Source organism: Rana temporaria, chromosome 3 (assembly GCF_905171775.1).
Source record: "Rana temporaria chromosome 3, aRanTem1.1, whole genome shotgun sequence".
Taxonomy (NCBI): Eukaryota; Metazoa; Chordata; class Amphibia; order Anura; family Ranidae; genus Rana; species Rana temporaria.
Genome location: NC_053491.1, coordinates 31,963,664 through 31,981,869, shown reverse-complemented (window position 1 = coordinate 31,981,869; position 18,206 = coordinate 31,963,664). Strand labels below are relative to the sequence as shown.

At 42.8% G+C, this 18,206-nt stretch overlaps 1 protein-coding gene across 1 annotated transcript in view; it reads right to left on the bottom strand.

The window, feature by feature from the left end:
- Positions 1-18,206, bottom strand: part of AGBL1 (AGBL carboxypeptidase 1) — an 863,343-nt gene that overhangs the window by 754,083 nt on the left and 91,054 nt on the right. The window contains exons 2-4 of the mRNA XM_040341533.1: positions 11,804-11,867; positions 5,258-5,404; positions 3,800-3,931 (exon numbers count right to left, since the gene is read on the bottom strand). Coding sequence (XP_040197467.1) covers positions 3,800-3,931; positions 5,258-5,404; positions 11,804-11,867 — 343 coding nt within the window. The remainder of the gene's footprint in view (positions 1-3,799; positions 3,932-5,257; positions 5,405-11,803; positions 11,868-18,206) is intronic.

The window sequence follows — 18,206 nt, the reverse complement described above, 5'->3', positions numbered from 1 at the left end:
CCCCACTTCTGGGAGACTGCGCCATGGCACCATCCCTCGCAAGTTCGGCCCCTCCTCCTTCCTCCGCCGCCGGGCCAGTAAGAAAGTGCAGCGTGCTTTGCACATGCGCAGTAGGGAATCAGCTGTGAAGCCAATGGTGGTGGCAGCACCCAAGAGCCAATTCAAAAATTGGCTGGTGTGCCGACATCGCAGGCTCCCTGGACAGGTAAGTGTCCATGTATTAAAAGTCAGCAGCTACAATATTTGTAGCTGCTGACTTTTAAAAAAAAATTCCCCCAGGCAAAACACCGCTTTGAGTTTGCTTTATTGTATTTTACCTCTTCCCACCACCATAACACATATGTGGCAGCAGGGCAAGTGAGCCTTAAAGAATAAGTTAACCATTGCAGCATGTGTTATGTTACACCCGTGTTTAAGGTATAATGTGTAACATGCTTCAAGCTCCCCCCCATACCTCCCCTTCCCTGTGACAATGGGTGGGGTTTACTCTCCCTGCTGGTAATGTCCCAGTGCCAAAAGGGTCCACCACACCAATGACACTGCTAGAGGATCTAGGTCGCAACAGAACACATTTTGAAGAGGAGGTCCAGCCTCCCCACGAAAAATGTAACAAATACTGCAGCTGCTGACTTTTAATATATGGGCACTTACCTGTCCAGGGAGCTTGCGATCTTGGCACAACAGCTGCTCTTCGGATCGTCTGTCAGGTGCAGCAGCTATTCCTGTTAAGGGAACCCGGCAGTGAAGCCTTAAGCCTTCACAGCCGGTTCACTCCTGTGCATGCACAAAGTGCACTGCGCTTTCTAATTGGTCCGGTTGCAGAGGCAGGAGAAGGGGGCCGATACATCTACCTTTGTGAGTAGGATCTTTTTATATTTTTTTAATAAAGGCTTACATTGACATACTACACCAGAGAAGTGGTGCTGTCGGTCCCTTCCACCTATTTTAGTAAAAAGGGCTTGACTAACCTGTAGTGCTCTGTGAATCTTATGTTATACATTGAATTTTTATTTGAAAAACGTGGGGGAGATTTACTATGATTGGAGCACTCAAAATCTGGTTCAGGTATGTATGGTAACCAATCAACTTCTAACTTCAGCTTGTTCTATTAAGTATTGACAATAAAAACTGGAAGCTAATTGGTTTCTACGCAGAGCTGCACCAGATTTTGCACTCTCCAGGTTTAGTAAATTACCCCCCGAGGGAACGCTTTGTTCCAGTCTCTTGGGATGCCATCTCTCAACAGGCAACAGGCCTTCATTAAGTGACTTTAGGTCGGAGAAGCCTGGGCCTAAATTTGCGGAGATCGGATCGCCTGCCGAGGGGATCCTTACCACAGCTTTGCTGATTGGACCTGGGAGAGGAACCAACCCACGCTCCACAGCATCCGGAGTAGCCTATCCACCGGCACCTTGTGAGCAGCTGTGTGGAGGACCAGGGACCAGAAGCTGAGGAGAGACTGAGAGTCAGGAGAGTCCAGACGGATCATACCGGCGAGGCGAGGCCTCATTTGGTGAGAGGGCACCTGCCCACCAATATAAATAACTGTGTTGTAGGAAGGTGATTCCCATAGTCTCACTTACACGTTCTGGAAGTTGCCGTGTCACAAGTAGGGACACATTGCACCCCGGAGAGGCATTTCGCTTTGGGAGGATCAGCGCCTTTATTGCCCTCACACTACATACTTTAAGTGTTTGTTCTTTCTTTATATCTCTTGTTGGATTACAAAATAATAAAGTGCACCAACTAAAGCTAGCAGAAGATCACCCTGAACTTGAAGGAACAATCATTACTTCTATTGGTTGTTGAAGCTGACACAGCTGTCGGTGGAACTGTCCATTGGAGGGAGCCAAAGAGCATACAATCCCTTACATCTGATACAGTATAACTGTCTGTATTCATTTATATAGTTGTTTGCTATTTTAGGGAGTTGAGTGAGACCTGGAGGAGAGGTACCCCATTGCTGGTATCTTTGCATTGGGGGATTGCTCCACTGTGTACTTACTCAGGTCCGACCCCAGGTTGTGTTACCAGGACCTTTTTGTATAGCTTAATTCTGAGACGGTTATAGAACTCTATATCATTGACTCTTACAGGGCCCTGTTTGAAGTCAAATGTTATCTGTATAACCTTGTTTTAGTTTCTTCACCAAGTAAACTACTCATCCTTGGTTAAGCTATCTCTTGTGTGAGACTTTGTCTGTTGTATGTGTGGAGCAGGAAACCAGCAACAAGGTAACAGTTTTCCTTTACACATATACTGGTATAGTACTGTATGGTATTACTGTGGTTCTCTATTGCTAGTGGGTCCCACAATCAAGTTATTATCCAGGTGTGCCAGGGGAGGGTTTGAGCCAAATTTCCAGGGTTGACAGGCAGAGTGCAGACCCAATACTAACCAGCAGCTCCTACAGGGGTAATGTTGCAAATAATTATCCCTGAATTAACTGATCCAAAACCTTTTTAGCTGTTATATTTTTTGATGGATTCCACAAAGTTATTTGTATAGTTACCGTATGTACCAGCTACTTATGTTTATTTTGTGAATGGTGTGATATCTAGACATGTCCATTTGTTTTCGTCTGAATGCATTTTCGTCCGAATTCAGGTATTTTCGTTATCGTTTTAACAAACGATAATGAAAGCACAGAAGACGGAAACCGAAAGATCCAACATAAACAAATGCTTTGTTTTCGTTTTCTTTGTGGTCGAATGTGCCTAACCTTAACTCTATTAGACCAATATTATTCTACATAAAGAGAAAAGATTCGACATAGAGAGAAAAGATTTGACATTATAGAGACATGAAGAAGAGTCGACATAGAGAAAAAAGATTTGACATAGAGAGACATAAAGATTCGACATAGAGAGACATAAAGATTCGACATAGAGAGAAAAGATTTGACATAGAGAGATATGAAGATTAATTTAATTCTCTTGAATCTTCTTTTTTTTTCTTTTATTCTTCTTAGAACATTCGACAGACACCATGAGCCTTCAATGACCGATTCAACCTTAATTGTGCCTAACCTTAACTCTATTAGTCCAATATTATTCTACATAAAGAGAAAAGATTTGACATAGAGAGAAAAGATTCTACATTATAGAGACATGAAGAAGATTCGACATAGAGAGAAAAGATTTGACATAGAGAGAAAAGATTCGACATAGAGAGAAAAGATTTGACATAGAAAGAAAAGATTCGACATAGAGAGAAAAGATTCGACATAGAGAGAAAAGATTCGACATAGAGAGACATGAAGATTCGACATAGAGAGACATGAAGAGTCAAAATTGTATTTTATTTTTTTATTCTGTCGAATCTTCTTTTTTTTTTCTTTTTTTTCTTCTTAGAACATTCGACAGACACCATAAGCCTTCAATGACAGATTCGACCTTAATTTGGATTTTCGGACGAATGCATTTTTTTAACGAAAAACGAATTTCGGGAGTAACTAAATAAATTTATTTTTCGGACGAAAACGAAATTCCGAAACAAAATATTTCAGTGTGCACATGTCTAGTGATATCTAAACCTGAAGTCTCACGTTTCCTACTAGAAGTGATCATCATAAGGGAGTATCAATTTTCTAGGGAGGTTAACAATATTGAGGAAGACAAGCGGGGAAGAGAGATGGAAAATCAGGAATGTCTCATTACTGGAGCATCCAGAGAGATGAGACATTGATGGAAATTCAGTCCACCAGCTGCCTGGTTGAATCTTTCAAAGTACACCAAGTACAATTATGAAAAAGAAACCACTGGCAGTTTTATTGTACTTATTGTAAGTAAATACCCACCATTAGAAGCATATACTTGCACAGTGCAGAGACATGGAGTCAGGTGAGAAGACTTGGACAGATTTTTTCTTATCAGACTCAGGGTTACATCAATAGCTTCCAATTTCTGGGCCTTTTCTCCAAAACGTCCATCTAAAATAATAACAAATGTCAGTGTTTCAGAACTATATACATTATATGCTGTATATTTGCATCAATGACTAAAAGCAAGACTTGTTCCTTTCATTTTGGATAGAATTGAGAATATATTTGCACCAATGACTAAAAGCAAGTTCCTGCAGCAACAGAGGTCAGTAAGGGTTTGTTTTTCGAAAAACTCATTTACCTTTTTGTTAAGAATAAGTAAATATCTCATTGGCCATTGCCTGGCTGCAGTTTTAATTGATACTTTTATATTAATGTTTTCAAGATCTGCAGACAAATTAAAACTCTCTCTATTCAAAAATGTTGTATAATATGCTAGCATAGGCTACAGAGACAAAAATAACATTTTATCATTTTGAGAAAGTGGGAATATGGGTAGATGACAAAGGAAAAAGGGCCACAACATCCCTGATAAATAGAGACAGAAGGGGGATTTTAAGGGGATTTGTAGGGGTGCCAGCAAAGAGAATACTAGTGAATACTAGGATTTATAAAAATACATAGTTACATAGTTAGTCAGGCTGAAAAAAGACACAAGTCCATCCAGTTCAACCATAAAAATACATGTTATTGGTACATACAGTACAGAATTAAAAAATCTATTATGCTTAGAATGTACAGGTGCAAAGTACGATCTTGTCTTTAGGTTTAATTGAAAAAGTGGTTACTCAGCATGGTAATTAAAGTGACTATCCCGACATGTTTCGCCGCCCAGGGCTTCCTCAGGGGATGTTCTTTATACAAAGACAGAAGATACAAAGATGTAGCACTGCATAGAACATAACATAATTAGAAACATGGCAATTACTTTTTGGTATGTATAAGCATAACACAATAAATTGCAGTATCAATTCCCGCACACAATTTATTGTGTTATGCATATACATACCAAAAAGTAATTGCCATGTTTCTAATTATGTTCTGTTCTATGCAGTGCTACATATTTGTGTCTTCTGTATTTGTATAAAAAAACACCCCCTGAAGAAGCCCTGGGCAGCGAAACATATCGAGATAGTCACTTTAATTACCATTCTGAGTGACCTCTTTTTCAATTAAACCCGAAAACAAGATGATCCTTTTCACCTGTATATGCATAACATAAAAATCCACCTTCTGTCTCCATTTTATAATTTTATTGACCTGTTAATGTGCCAAAAACAAATTATTAAGGAATAATTACACTAGGTAAACGTGTTGCTGTTTGTACAAATCAGCAGTAATTTCTGGCAATTTCTTTATAACATGATTGCTTTTAAAAGGAAATTAGGCTCATACTTTGATGACCAAAAATGAAGAATCCTACAGATACAGTACCTCTCTGGCCTACCTTGACCATCAAGCGGAGAAGGGGTAAAAGGAGGCTGTAGTCAATGGATTCTGATCTTGCTAGGTTTACCAGGGTTTGAAGTAAGGCCTCGCTTCCTCCCTTGGAGATCATGTAGTGAATCCGGCGATGTGTTCCTTTGGTGGGAAGATAGCAGAAAAGTCCTTGATTATATTCAGTAAATTATTTTTTCTTTTTCTTTTTCAAACCTGAAACAGCCTCCCTACAGTATTTAACAATAATTTAAAAACACAAGACAATATTTAATTTTTATTGATCTGTAGTCAGTACTCATAGTGCTTCATTTTTATAGGTTAGCAGTCTACCAATGGCCCCATGAGCAGTTTCGTAGGGAATCAGTAGTCAAGGGGCAGTTACAGCATTAGAAGCACCCAGTAAGGGCTAGGTCACACTAGCCCAGCCTTTTAAAACCAGGATGCCCAGGCACCCTGGGGTGCCTTGAGGTTTCTTCAGGGGTGCCCTGGCAAAATGCCTAAAAATTGCCCAAAAATTGTATACAAGCCAGTGTGTGGATGAAGCCTGCCTTTTAATTACACAAAGCCATAGGTTTTCATTGTGCACCATTACAAGCTTTTAGCTGTTGGCATCCTAATGACCAATGGCATCATCAGTTGATATGGAGGATGTCAGTTGCCTGCATAGCTACCTTGCTTGACCCTACCCTGCCCCTCTCCTTCAGCACTGAGATCACATTAGCTGAGCGATGGGGAAAAACTGAGGTAGAAGAGAAACATTGGAATACTAGTCAGTACCAGTTTGCAAAAGTGTATGCTTTGGGAGAATAAATCACCTCTAATGATAGATGTCCCATCTGTGGATGTTGCTGCATTATTTAAAACTATTCAAATCATTTTTAAATTTTTGAATGGGATGCCTCAAGACTGTCCATCATTTTTAAAGGGAAAACAGTATTTGAACCCTTGAAAAAATAAAAAGTAAGAAAAATTTGTGGCTGACATGTTTCGTCATATAGGCTTAATCATCGGATAATGATTAAGTCTATATGACAAAACATGTCGGGGCGTAGCTGTACTGCAATCATCATCACTGACATTTGACGCGATACGCCGAACCAGGAAGTGGAGATCCGACACCAAGATTTGATACCGATGAGTGGGTGAGAGTGAGACAGCATCTGCACACCTCGGGTCCGCCGTGACCACAATACACCACTATTTAACTATATGGAATATTTGCTGTGGTATTTTTTGCTGGCTTTGAATTTTAGAAATGAGAGTGTATTGGTCGAAGATTTTATGTGTTTTTATTAAACTGGTATTTACGTTATCACACTATTGGAGCACCTTTATTTTTTACATGTGGAGACATCCCCTATATACACGGTTGGATATTGAATATTCTTTAACCCTTTCTGTGTGGTTTAAAGCGTCTGAGCCAAGCACGAGAGTGTAAGGCATTGGGATTTGGTGAGTGCGTTTTCTGAAGGGAGTGCAGTCACTTGCACACTGGTGTGGTGGATGAATAGGAAGATACTACACTGAACAAATTTCACCGGATTATTTTATGGACTTTTGTTATTATTATCATCATTTGTTATCATTTATTTACACTTGTCACTGGGTGATATTATATCATTTATTTTTCACATACATTTTTGCTGTAATGAGCATTTAGTTTTAATTGCATCTGTGTGATTCAAGCGCCACAATTTTTTCTTACTTTTCATTTTTTTGATAATACTGTTTACATTTTATATTACCGTATTTAAAGTGACAGCTCTACCTAGGTAGAATTTTCTATCCTGAGGCGCAGTGGTGGTGATTTAAGTGTGGGTGGATTTACCATAATTACCAACAGTTTTTGAATTTTTAAAGGGTGCCTTGAGCTTGTCCATAATTTTAAAAGGTTGCCTTGTCTGAAAAAAAGTTGAGAAAGACTGCACTAGCCTGTGCTTACAGGGATGATCCCTCAGTGGCCAAAATGGTGCAAGATCTCACCTTTTGTCACCAAGGACTCAAATCAGAAAAGCTGTTTTACTGTAAAGTTGATCCAAAACATTTTCAATTATTTTTGGGTAATGATTCTCAAACAAAAATAGAGATCAACAACTCTATTCAAAAAATCTGTATTGGCTTAAAAAAACTGCTAGAAATAGACGAGTTCTCCCATAATAGTACAGAGGCTACCTAACCAGGCACAATTCTGAGCACACCAATGAATGCAGGCTCAGTCTATGGGATGTCTTTTTGGTAGACTTATTGCAGAATTCAAACGGGGAGAGGGAAGAAGGAGTGAGATACTCCAAAAACTTCAACAAAAAGTATTAGGAGGATACATTCTAGGTAGAATCTTCTAGATGCAGCCTTTTCTGGGGTGAAAAGGGATGGCTAGCTAATCTTGGTCTCTATGTGACCAGTCCCGAGCATTTTTTCTCCCCCCCCCCCCGCTCCCCCGCCGTACTTGTTTGCATAAAACTGTATATAACTTAATTGTTTGTCATATGTATACCACATAACGTTTTCTATGATTGTGATTTATTTTTAAAATCTTCTATGTATTATATTAATTTTCTCTATGCTGCTACTATGTTAAAGTACTCTTTGCATAGGCTGTGGTATTATTACCTTTTACTGCCCAGTACATGCGAGTTGATTGGGGTACACACTTTTTGCCGTCATTTGGACTGTTTGCGCTTTTGGGCACTGTGGATGGGGATGTGCGGCCAGGTAACCGCAGAGCATGGTATTTATTGTGCTCTGCGGTTGGGAGTGTTTTTTTTGTGACCACCTCCTTCCTTTTTGTCATTTCCAGCCTTTTTCTTCCTACTGCTTGCTGTTCGTCGGCATTTGCACTGGTGCCTCTAGGTGGAGCTGGTTGCATTATTTTCCTCCAATAGGCGCTCATTCCCGCTGAGCTGACCTCTCTGGTACGTCTGTCACTGACGTCCTATGGACAGCTGGCTGTGTGGGGGGAGGCGAGCGTCTGTGTTTTGGCTGGGTCACGTGATGTGGAAGTCGCACACATAATCAGGGACACACATTTGAGGCCGCGTACACACGGTCGAACATGTCCGCTGAAACTGGTCCGCAGACCAGTTTCCGCGGACATGTCCGACCGTGTGTACGGCCTAGCGGACAGGTTTTCAGCGGACAAAAGTTTCTTAGCAAGCTAAAAAACTTGTCCGCTGGAAACATGTCCATCGGACATGTCCGATGGTTAGTACACCTAATCAGACATGTCCGCTGGTTATGACGTGTAACCAGCGTCCCGAAATCCCGCGCATGCGTCAAATTGATTCGACGCATGCATGGAAGCATTGCACTTCCGTGTTTGAGAACGTCGGTGTCTTCTACGTCACCACGTTCTCTGTCTGCTGGGATTTTGGTCTGATGGTGTGTACATACATCAGACCAAAAGCTCCCAGGAGACATGTCCGATGAAAACGGTCCGCGGACCGTTTTCATCGGACATGTCTCCTCGTGAGTACGGGGCCTAAGGCTTTTCTGTGCAGCCCTGCTGTTAGATAATAATTTTACCCAAGGACTTCTCTACTGGAGTGTTCGCTATGGCTCTCTTGGTGGTATGTACTTTTTTAAGGTCTCGTGCACTGTCTGTCTTATTCACTACTGTCTGTAACATACTTAGCAAATGTTTCTCTGATCATTTCCAATAGATATCACATCAATGACACAAGCCCTTCGTCAATTCGCCTGGTTATACTATATTCAGGTTTACCTTTTAAGTTTAACGTTACAACTTTTTCACTTGAGATGGTTTTAGAACCATCTTGATGTATCCAGCCTGCCTTGCCATCTCTCTCCACTCAGTGACTGTCAGATAGGCAGGGGCTGTTATACGTTTTTTTTATATATAAATAATTGTCATCACTTTTTATTTATCCCTATTGGATTTTAGATCTCACTAATCATTTATTATTATTACCAAAACCTTTTCTTTTCCCATCCCTACCCTAAACCCACCCCCCTCTCCCTCCCCCCCCCCCTTTTTCCGCCCCCCCCCCCCCCCGTCCCTTATCCCCCTTTCTTCCTTGTTCATTTTTGTTTATGACAGAGACATTCACCTTTGAACACTATTGAGGCATTTTTGGAAGCCCTATTGTACTACCAATTTTGACTATTTTTTTAAAACCATGTACCTTCAAATATAATGCATTACTGTTTACGGTAGGCATATTTAGTTTATCTGTCCCACCCTAACGTATATGTATGCAGATGTCTGCATATAGGCTTACTTTTTGGTGGTGGTCTGAATATACCTCTATGGCCTCGTACAGACGATCGAACATGTCCGATGAAAACGGTCTGCGGACCGTTTTCATCGGACATGTCTGATGGGAGATTTCCGTCTTATGGCTGTACACACCATCAAACCGAAATCCCCGCGGACAAGCGGTGACGTTGAGATGCCGCCACGTCCGCAAACCAGGAAGTAAAATGCTTCCACGCATGCGTCGAATCCATTTGGCGCATGCGGGAGATTTCGATCCGCTGGTTAGGTGTACTAACCAGCGAACATGTCGGACGGACAGGCTTCCAGCAGACAAGTTTCTTAGCATGCTAAGAAACTTTTGTCCGCTGGAAACCTCTCCGCTAGGCCGGAAAATTGTCTTGTCGGCCCTACACACGACCGAACATATCCGCGGAAACTGGTCCGATGGACCAGTTTCAGCGGACATGTTCGGTCGTGTGTACAAGGCCCATCAGCGCACACTTCCCTGTTGATCAACTTTTTTCTTATGGATGTATTATTCTAGTGGATTGAATGTTTCAATCAATCAACATCCGTGTACTGTGTCTACCAAACACTATACTGTTCTAATGTCATCTTTCCGGGTGTGTCCCCACATCTCTTCTCCCTGGGCCTTATGCATACTTTCCTTGTTTGTTGACGGCTTTGGTGGTCCTCTGTTTTACTCGCATGTCCTGTTCTGATTTATGGTGCACGCGATATCAAATCTTCATACACAAAAAAATATATCTCTGTTTTTATTTCATGTATTGTTATATTTTTAAACCAATAATTCATCTGTTTTTTCTTAGAAACACTACTAACTCCCGAAGAAGCGGTCTCCGCGAAACATATCGAGCTAACTTTCGTATTACCATTTATTATAGTCATGTACATCTTTTGTGAGATTTGATGACCTGTTTTCGATCATTATTGGAATCATTTGTTGTCACCGCAGGTGTTCTGTGGTTTTTCTTTCTTTTCTTTTTAATGCTTACTTTATTGTACTGTGTTTTTTTCTTGTCTTGTCCAACACCCTTTTGGGTTTTGTGTCAATAAATGTATTTTGTATTTTTATGATTGGTGCCTAGAAAGTCAATTCTTCTATACCCTTAACATTCGTTGTCTCAATATAACTAGGACTGTTTTATTTTACATACCCACAGTCCATCCTGTGCTTTGTTGGGCCTCAGTAGACCTTGAGCCAAGCACCTACTGAGGCCCAACATCAGTTCTCCCAAGCACACAGGCTGCATCCCAGGGACAGCAGTCCCAGGACAAGAACACTCTGATTAAGCCTGCTGGACATTTATCCTCTCCATCAGCCACCTTCTGGGTGTCCCTCCCAGGGATTGGCTGAGAGAAGTTAAATATACTGTACATAACCTAAAGTGTTACTAAACCCACAACAGTAAAATCAGTCTGTATTTGCAGCACAGCATGCCTGTTATACTCTATACACTGTGGAACTTAAGGGGTTAATCCTCTGCATTGTGTAAAAAGGCTGTTTTATCCTGTATGCACAGATCCTTCCCCCTTCCCTCCTACACTGTATCTGGGGAAGGTCAGCTAACACAAGCAGGGTAGCCGACCTGCACATGCTCAGTTGTGTCTTTTATGCTGGAGAGCACATCTACTTGTTCTCAAAGCTCGCCAGGTCACATGCTACTGACATCACACATGTAGGAGTGTATACAGGCACACATAGGAAATCTCCTCCTACCTGAACTCTCAGCACTGGACAAACTGTACAGGTTATCATGTAACAGTGGTATACAGATCATCCAAAAGGTATATAGTGGCAGTATTTTAATGTAAGAAGAAGATTTATAAGCTGTGGGCACTGGGGGGGGGGGGGGGTGTTGGATTAACTATTTTCATATTACTGCGATTAGTAACACTTTAAGTGTCACCGCCTCCTACTCTGTTCTCTGGAAGCTTCTCTCCACTCTATCCAAAACTAAATAAAAAAAAAAATGAAAATTATACTAAAAGTAAAGAAGCAATACCATGTGAATAAATTCCACATTCAATGCGATATTTAACAGCCTTTTTGTGCTATGGTTGAACTGTGGTTGAAATGCCCTGTAGGGTAAGCTCCATTATCCGTACCCTATCCTTTTCCTCTCCATGGCCCTCAGTCAGAGTACATCTTTTATGTTAGGATGGAAAAACACATGTATTGGTCTCATTATCCATAGAATACTTGGTGTAGTCGTTCACAGAGAAAGCAATGTCGTTTTACAGCCCTATCATTTCCAAGAACATCACCTGCAATAAAACACTAATGCAATATGGTCACTTACCAGCAGACAGCAATTCACTTAATACGCTGAGGATATTCAGGGTTACATCTTTCTCCGCGGAGCTCTGTCACGAGAAGAAAATAGACACATTATATTTACGTTATGGGACCTGCAGCGCCATTTTCTGGGAAAAAAAAGAAATGATTAAATGTTTTTCAGATGATTCCTTTTTATAACTTCAAGCAATCGATTTCATATTGCCTGTTCAAAAATCCATTTCTTTACACATCTCTCAGTGTTTACTACATGCAGGTGTTCCTTGTGGATCTCAGAGCCATCGGCGGCTTGCTCTACAGAAAGCACTGATTATATTTCTGTTGCGGAAATGGGCAATAGAATATGTACATTATGTACATCATTTCACCTCGTATCATTGGAATGTGTATTCTGAAATAATTCAGCACTTGGTGAAAGGAGTGCTGGAACGCCATTGTGTTGTGTGACATAATGGAAACAGTCAACTTGTTTCCCAGTAATAGATTGAGTAAGTTATATTATGAGAATACAAAGACGGAAAAGAGTATTCAAACCAGCACAAGGTGACAATTGGGCATCTTCTATAGAATACAAATTTTAGTAATTATCCACCTTTCAAATGAGTGGTGAATTTAAATTAACATATGCTATGGCCTCGACGGAACATAACTGGAAGCAAAATACGACATTGAATTCAGGAAACAACTCATGTTAACACAAGCAATTCCAAACAGCCTTTAACTTAATATGATTTAGCACTGGAGTCAATGGGGTAGATTCAGCTAAAAATTACGCCTGCGTATCCATAGATACGCAGCGTAATTGCTAAGTAGCGCCGGCGTATCAACTTTCTGTATTCAGAAAGCTCGATACGCCGACTGTAGCCTAAGATACGACTAGCATAAGGCTCTTATGCCGTCGTATTTTAGGCTGCATTCTGACGCTGGCCACTAGGTGGCGTTCCCGTAGTTGTCAGCGTAGAGTATGCAAATTGCATACTCACGCCGATTCACAAACGTACGCGCGCCCGGCGGTCGTGTTTTACGTCGTTTGCGTTCGTTGGCTTTCGTCGTAAGGCTGCTCCTGCTATTAGGAGGCGCAGCCAATGGTAAGTATAGCCGTCTTTCCCGCGTCACGATTTTCGAAATTTACGTTGTTTGCGTAAGTGGATCGTGAATGGCGCTGGACGCCATTTACGTTCACGTCGAAGCAAATGACGTCCTTGCGACGTCATTTACCGCAATGCACGTCGGGAAATTTTCCCGACGGAGCATGCGCAGTACGTTCGGCGCCTAATTTAAATGATCCACGCCCCCTACGGGATCATTTAAATTACGCGCGCTTACGCCGGCCCCTTTTACGAAACGCCGCCGCAAATTACGGAGCAAATGCTTCGTGAATGAAGCGTAGCTCCAGTAATTTACGGAGGCGTAGCGTAAAAACGGTAAGCTGCGCCGCCGTAGCAGTGCGCGCCCCTACCTGAATCTACCCCAGTGTTTTATATTCAAAATTGGGCAGGTGGTTGATAGGAGTAAAAGAATCTTGCCTTTTTCTGAACTTTAGGAAAGATACTCCATTCCTAAGAATACCTTTTGTGTGTGTAAGCAGGGGTTAGAACTCCTTTTAGTGAGGTCCCTCCTCTAGGGGGTGCTGGTCAGTGGAGTACTGTACCACCAGAAAAGCTGGTGAGAAAGGTGTCTAAGCAGTGGCGTAACTTGAGCCTTTAGGGCCGCGGTGCAAGAAACCATGAAGGGCCTTCATGATCACACACCCCCCCCCCCCGCCCCTTCAAAAAAGCACGACTTTGATACATCTTTTTTCAATATATAAAACAGTAAAACATTTCTGATTTCAACTTGCCTTAATGGAGAAGTACAGCCAAAGCTTATTTGGATGTACTTCTCCTTCAGATCACAGCAGTGCAGGTCGTTCTGCACTCCTGTGACCCGTTTTCAGCAGACAGTGGGCTGAAGCCACTGACGGCACAGAGCCGGCCCAGGCCCGGGAAGGTTTGCAACCATATGATTGGGATCTGGACACATGCCTGGACGGGCACCCAGCTCTGCCTCTGAGTGAGAAGCCGAGAGCCTGAGCTGGCTGCTCCCACACCCTGTCCAGAGCGCAGCGCTCCAGTGAGCGTTGGGGGCAGAGCAGAGAGCCAATGACTCATATTCAGCAGCTCTCTGCTCACGGTGCTGTGAGAACTGAGCAATCAGCAGTGTTTGATTGCTTGGTTCTCAGTGTTAGAGCCAGCGACAGATGCAGCATCGGACCAATGCTGCATCCATCTAGGTAAATATGATTACAACAAAAAAGGAATCCCATACTTCTCATTTAAGGACAATGTTGGAATTAGAAACAGATTAACCTACTTCCCTGCTCTGATCTTGGGACCCTTTCCATTGGTCTTTTGGCCTTTTCCACTAGTCCTGGGGTCCTTGCCACTGGTCCCAGGTGCCTTACCACTGGTTCTGGGGCCCTTTTTTATCAGTCCCGGGACCCTTTCCTCTGGTCCCGGGACCCTTTCTTTCGAGCCTGGAGCCCTTGCCACTGACCCCGGGGCCCTTTACTCCCATTGCAAGCCCTTTACTATGGTCCTTGCAAGCCCTCTTCATGACATCTTGGGGCCCCCTCACTGTGGCGAAATGCTAGGGCCCAGTCACAAGTGTGACCTTTGCAACCTGGTAGTTCCGCCACTGAGTCATGGGGCAGAAGGAGAAATGGGAACAGGCTACCCCTATCATATGCTATGTAAGCCTGTAGTCTGGGAGACAGTACCCTTTGTGGGTCATTGGAGGCTCTGGGGGAGATTATACAGTACTTTTAGGGGACCTACATGGAGAAAGTGGGAGAAAAGGCTGAATGTACTGTGCTTCTGAATGTGGTGTTACAGAAAGAGAGAGTGACATGTACAATACCATTAACTATTTATTACTACAGTAAAATCATTAAAAGTCTGCTCATCTGGACATTCCTTTATTTCTGGAGATGGGTCTCAGGTTAGGAGAATGTGAGTAACAAGATGGTGGAGTTTCAGCCTTGCAGGTGTGTGCATACCCTATCTCATGAAGAACGGGGTGCCCTTGGCCAGCTTGGCAGGAACTGTCGGCAAACCAGGGCTGCCATTGTGTGTATCTGCAAATATGCCACCATACCCAAACCCTGTCATCTCACTATTTGTAAAGATGGCCCAACCAGAAAAGGACTAATTTTTCCCTAATTAACAAAGACTCATTATCTTACCCATGCCACAGTTGGCCATTCTTAACATAGGGGTGCACTTCGTTCCGAGTAAATATAGGCCTCTAGTCACACATATCTTAATTGCAGCAAAACTAACTATAACCTCTAAATGGAAGTCTACAGTGACTCCTACACTGTCCGAAGTCATAAAGAGTCAAAACACAATATACGTATGAATTTTTTTTTGCCACAAGGAGTCAAACTACGTCCAGATTTAATTCCTGCTGGGAGGCATGGGTAGCATATTATCCTATTGACTAATGACAGGTGGTTCACTTGCTTCTATAGGTGGTACATGTAACTTGTTATGGCTATTAATGTTAATGTTAACAAGCGGTTGTGTGGTCTGTGGCACAGTTGGATCCCATTGGGGGTGCCGGGAGCATGGAATCGACTCCACTACCTAGGAATGAGCTAAACGTGGTCACTTGACTTACGAAATGGAAGAACCCTTTATTCCACATGCTTACTTGATTTATTATTGCCTTCGCTACTGATGGTGCAATGCGTATTTTGTAATATTATGTAACTCTCTGTTTTACTGTTCTATTGCCTAATACTCAATAAAAAGGACTAATTTTAGATATCTACAAAGTCCCAGTAAACCTACCAAACCATTTCTCAAAACACCATTACAAGACCAAAAAGAACATTACTTTACTTAGGCCCTGTTTCTATTGAATCATGGAAAACCGTATGGAGTCAAGTTTACTGGAGTTGTATCTGTACACTACACAATAAAAAATACCTACAAGATTATATTCAGTATTAAAAAACAGAATGCCTCTACACAATACAGTATATCATTCCTTTTCCAACATATGTGTTGAAGATCATGTAACACTGATGTAACATCTTCTGGATTTGCTAAAAATTCAGTGTACTGAAACACTGTGAAGGACATAATTTATAGAAACAAACAACCTATCCTCCCACAAAAAGCCCCCACCGATACAGGGCCACTGAACCATTTTCATTTTTTTGTCTCCAGACTGTGGGGCAGATCCACGTACCTTTCCGCCGGGCGCAGCGTAACTAAGATACACTACGCCGCCGCAACTTATCTTTTTTTTTTTTAATCCACAAAGAATCCGCGCCGTAAATTATGGCGGCGTAGTGTATCTCTCGTGGCGTAAGGGCGCTGAATTCAAATGGATGTAATGGGGGCGTGTTTTTAATGTAAATACTTTGTGACCCGACGTAAACAACGTCTTTTTTTAACTGCGCATGTGCCGTCCCTGGGGGTATCCCAGTGCGCATGCTCGAAATTAAACCGGAACCAGCCAATGCTTGCGACGGTGACGTCATTCTACGCAAATTCCTATTCGCAAATGACTTACGCAAACGACGCAAAAAATTCAAAATTGTACGCGGGAAGGACGGCCATACTTAACATTGAGTACGCCTCATAATAGCAGCTTTAACTATACGCCGGAAAAAGCCGAAAGGAAACAACGGAAAAAGATCCGCCGGCCGGTTCATGGATTGCCGTAAATAGCTAATTTGCATACGGAAACGCCACCTAGCGGCCGCCGAAAAATTGCATAGGATCCGACGGCGTACGAAGACGTACGCCTGTCGGATCTAGCCGAGATGCCGTCGTATCTTGTTTTGAGGACTCAAAACAAAGATACGACGCAGGAATTTTGAAATTACGCCGGTGTATCAATAGATACGCCGGCGTAATTTCTTTGTGGATCTGCCCCTGTGACTCCTTTCCTGAGATTGTATTACAGTCCGTGCAGGCATTTTAGCAACTAAGCAAAAAACCCTGATGAAGGGGGATTCTTTGGCCTCCAAAACCCTAATGAAGGGGGATTCTTTGGCCTCCTAAACATGCTGAATACTGCCTTTCTACTTATTGTTACTTCAATGTTGAGAATAAAGGTATATGAACCTTTAAATTGATCGTTTGGTGCTCCATCTCTCTTGCTCATTCAGTTTTCTCAAGTTGGATGGCTTCCACTTTGTGGGACCGGCCCCCTACTTTGTGTCTTTGAGTGGCCAAAGTTAAGTTAACAATAGCTACGAGCATTTCAATTTTATTGTACCGTACCTTCTATACTCTACACTAGGGTTGTCACGATACCACTTTTTTAAGACTGAGTACAAGTACCGATACTTTTTTTCGCCGATACCGAATACCGATACTTTTTGTTCAATGTCATGTGGCAGTTTGACAGATGGGGGACTGATAGGTGGCACTGACAGGTGGCTGGCACTGATAGGCGGCACTTATGGGCACTGACTGGTGACTGGCGCTGATGGGCACTAATAGGTGGCTGGCAATGATAGGTGGCACTTGTGGGCACTGATAGATGGCACTAATTGCACTGATAGGTGGCACTTATGGGCACTGATAGATGGCACTAATTGCACTGATAGGTGGCACTTGTGGGCACTGATAGATGGCACTAATTGCACTGATAGGTGGCACTTGTGGGCACGGATAGGTGGCACTTGTGGACACTAATAGGTGGCACTAATTGCACTGATAGGTGGCACTTGTGGGCACTGATGGCACTAATTGCACTGATAGGTGGCACTTGTGGGCACTAATTGCACTGACAGGTGGCTGGCACTGAAATGCTGCAAAAAATTACACTGAATTTATAAAAAAAAAAAAAAAAATGCTGTAACGCCCATCTTGGTACACCCTGCACTCTGCTGCAGCAAACAGCATCAGACATCTTGTTACACCCAGCCCATATAGTTCAGGCTGGGTGTAACAAGATGTCTGCTGCTGCTTACTGCAGCGGAGTGCAGGGTGTACCAAGATGAGTGTAGGGACGTTCAGCCGCTGACATGTTACACAGACCCCCCCTACAGTGCAGACCCCCTTCCCCTACAGTGCAGATGCCCCTCCCCGTACAATACAGACCACCCCCGCTTACAATACAGACCCCCCTACAAAACAGACCCCCCTAATACAGACAACACCCCCCTACAATAAAGACAACACCCCCCCTACAATAGACACCCCCCCTACAATAAAGACACCCCCCCTCCTACAATACAGATCCCCCCACTTCAGACCCGTAATGCTGTGCACCTCGGCTGCTCAGATGATCAGCGTGCCGTGCACAGCACTTGTAGTATACACAGCGGAAGGGGAGGCGGCTGCGGTCTGCTCGGTTGTGTGACTGTGAGACAGTCACAGCCGAGATTTGTCAGAGCCGCGGCT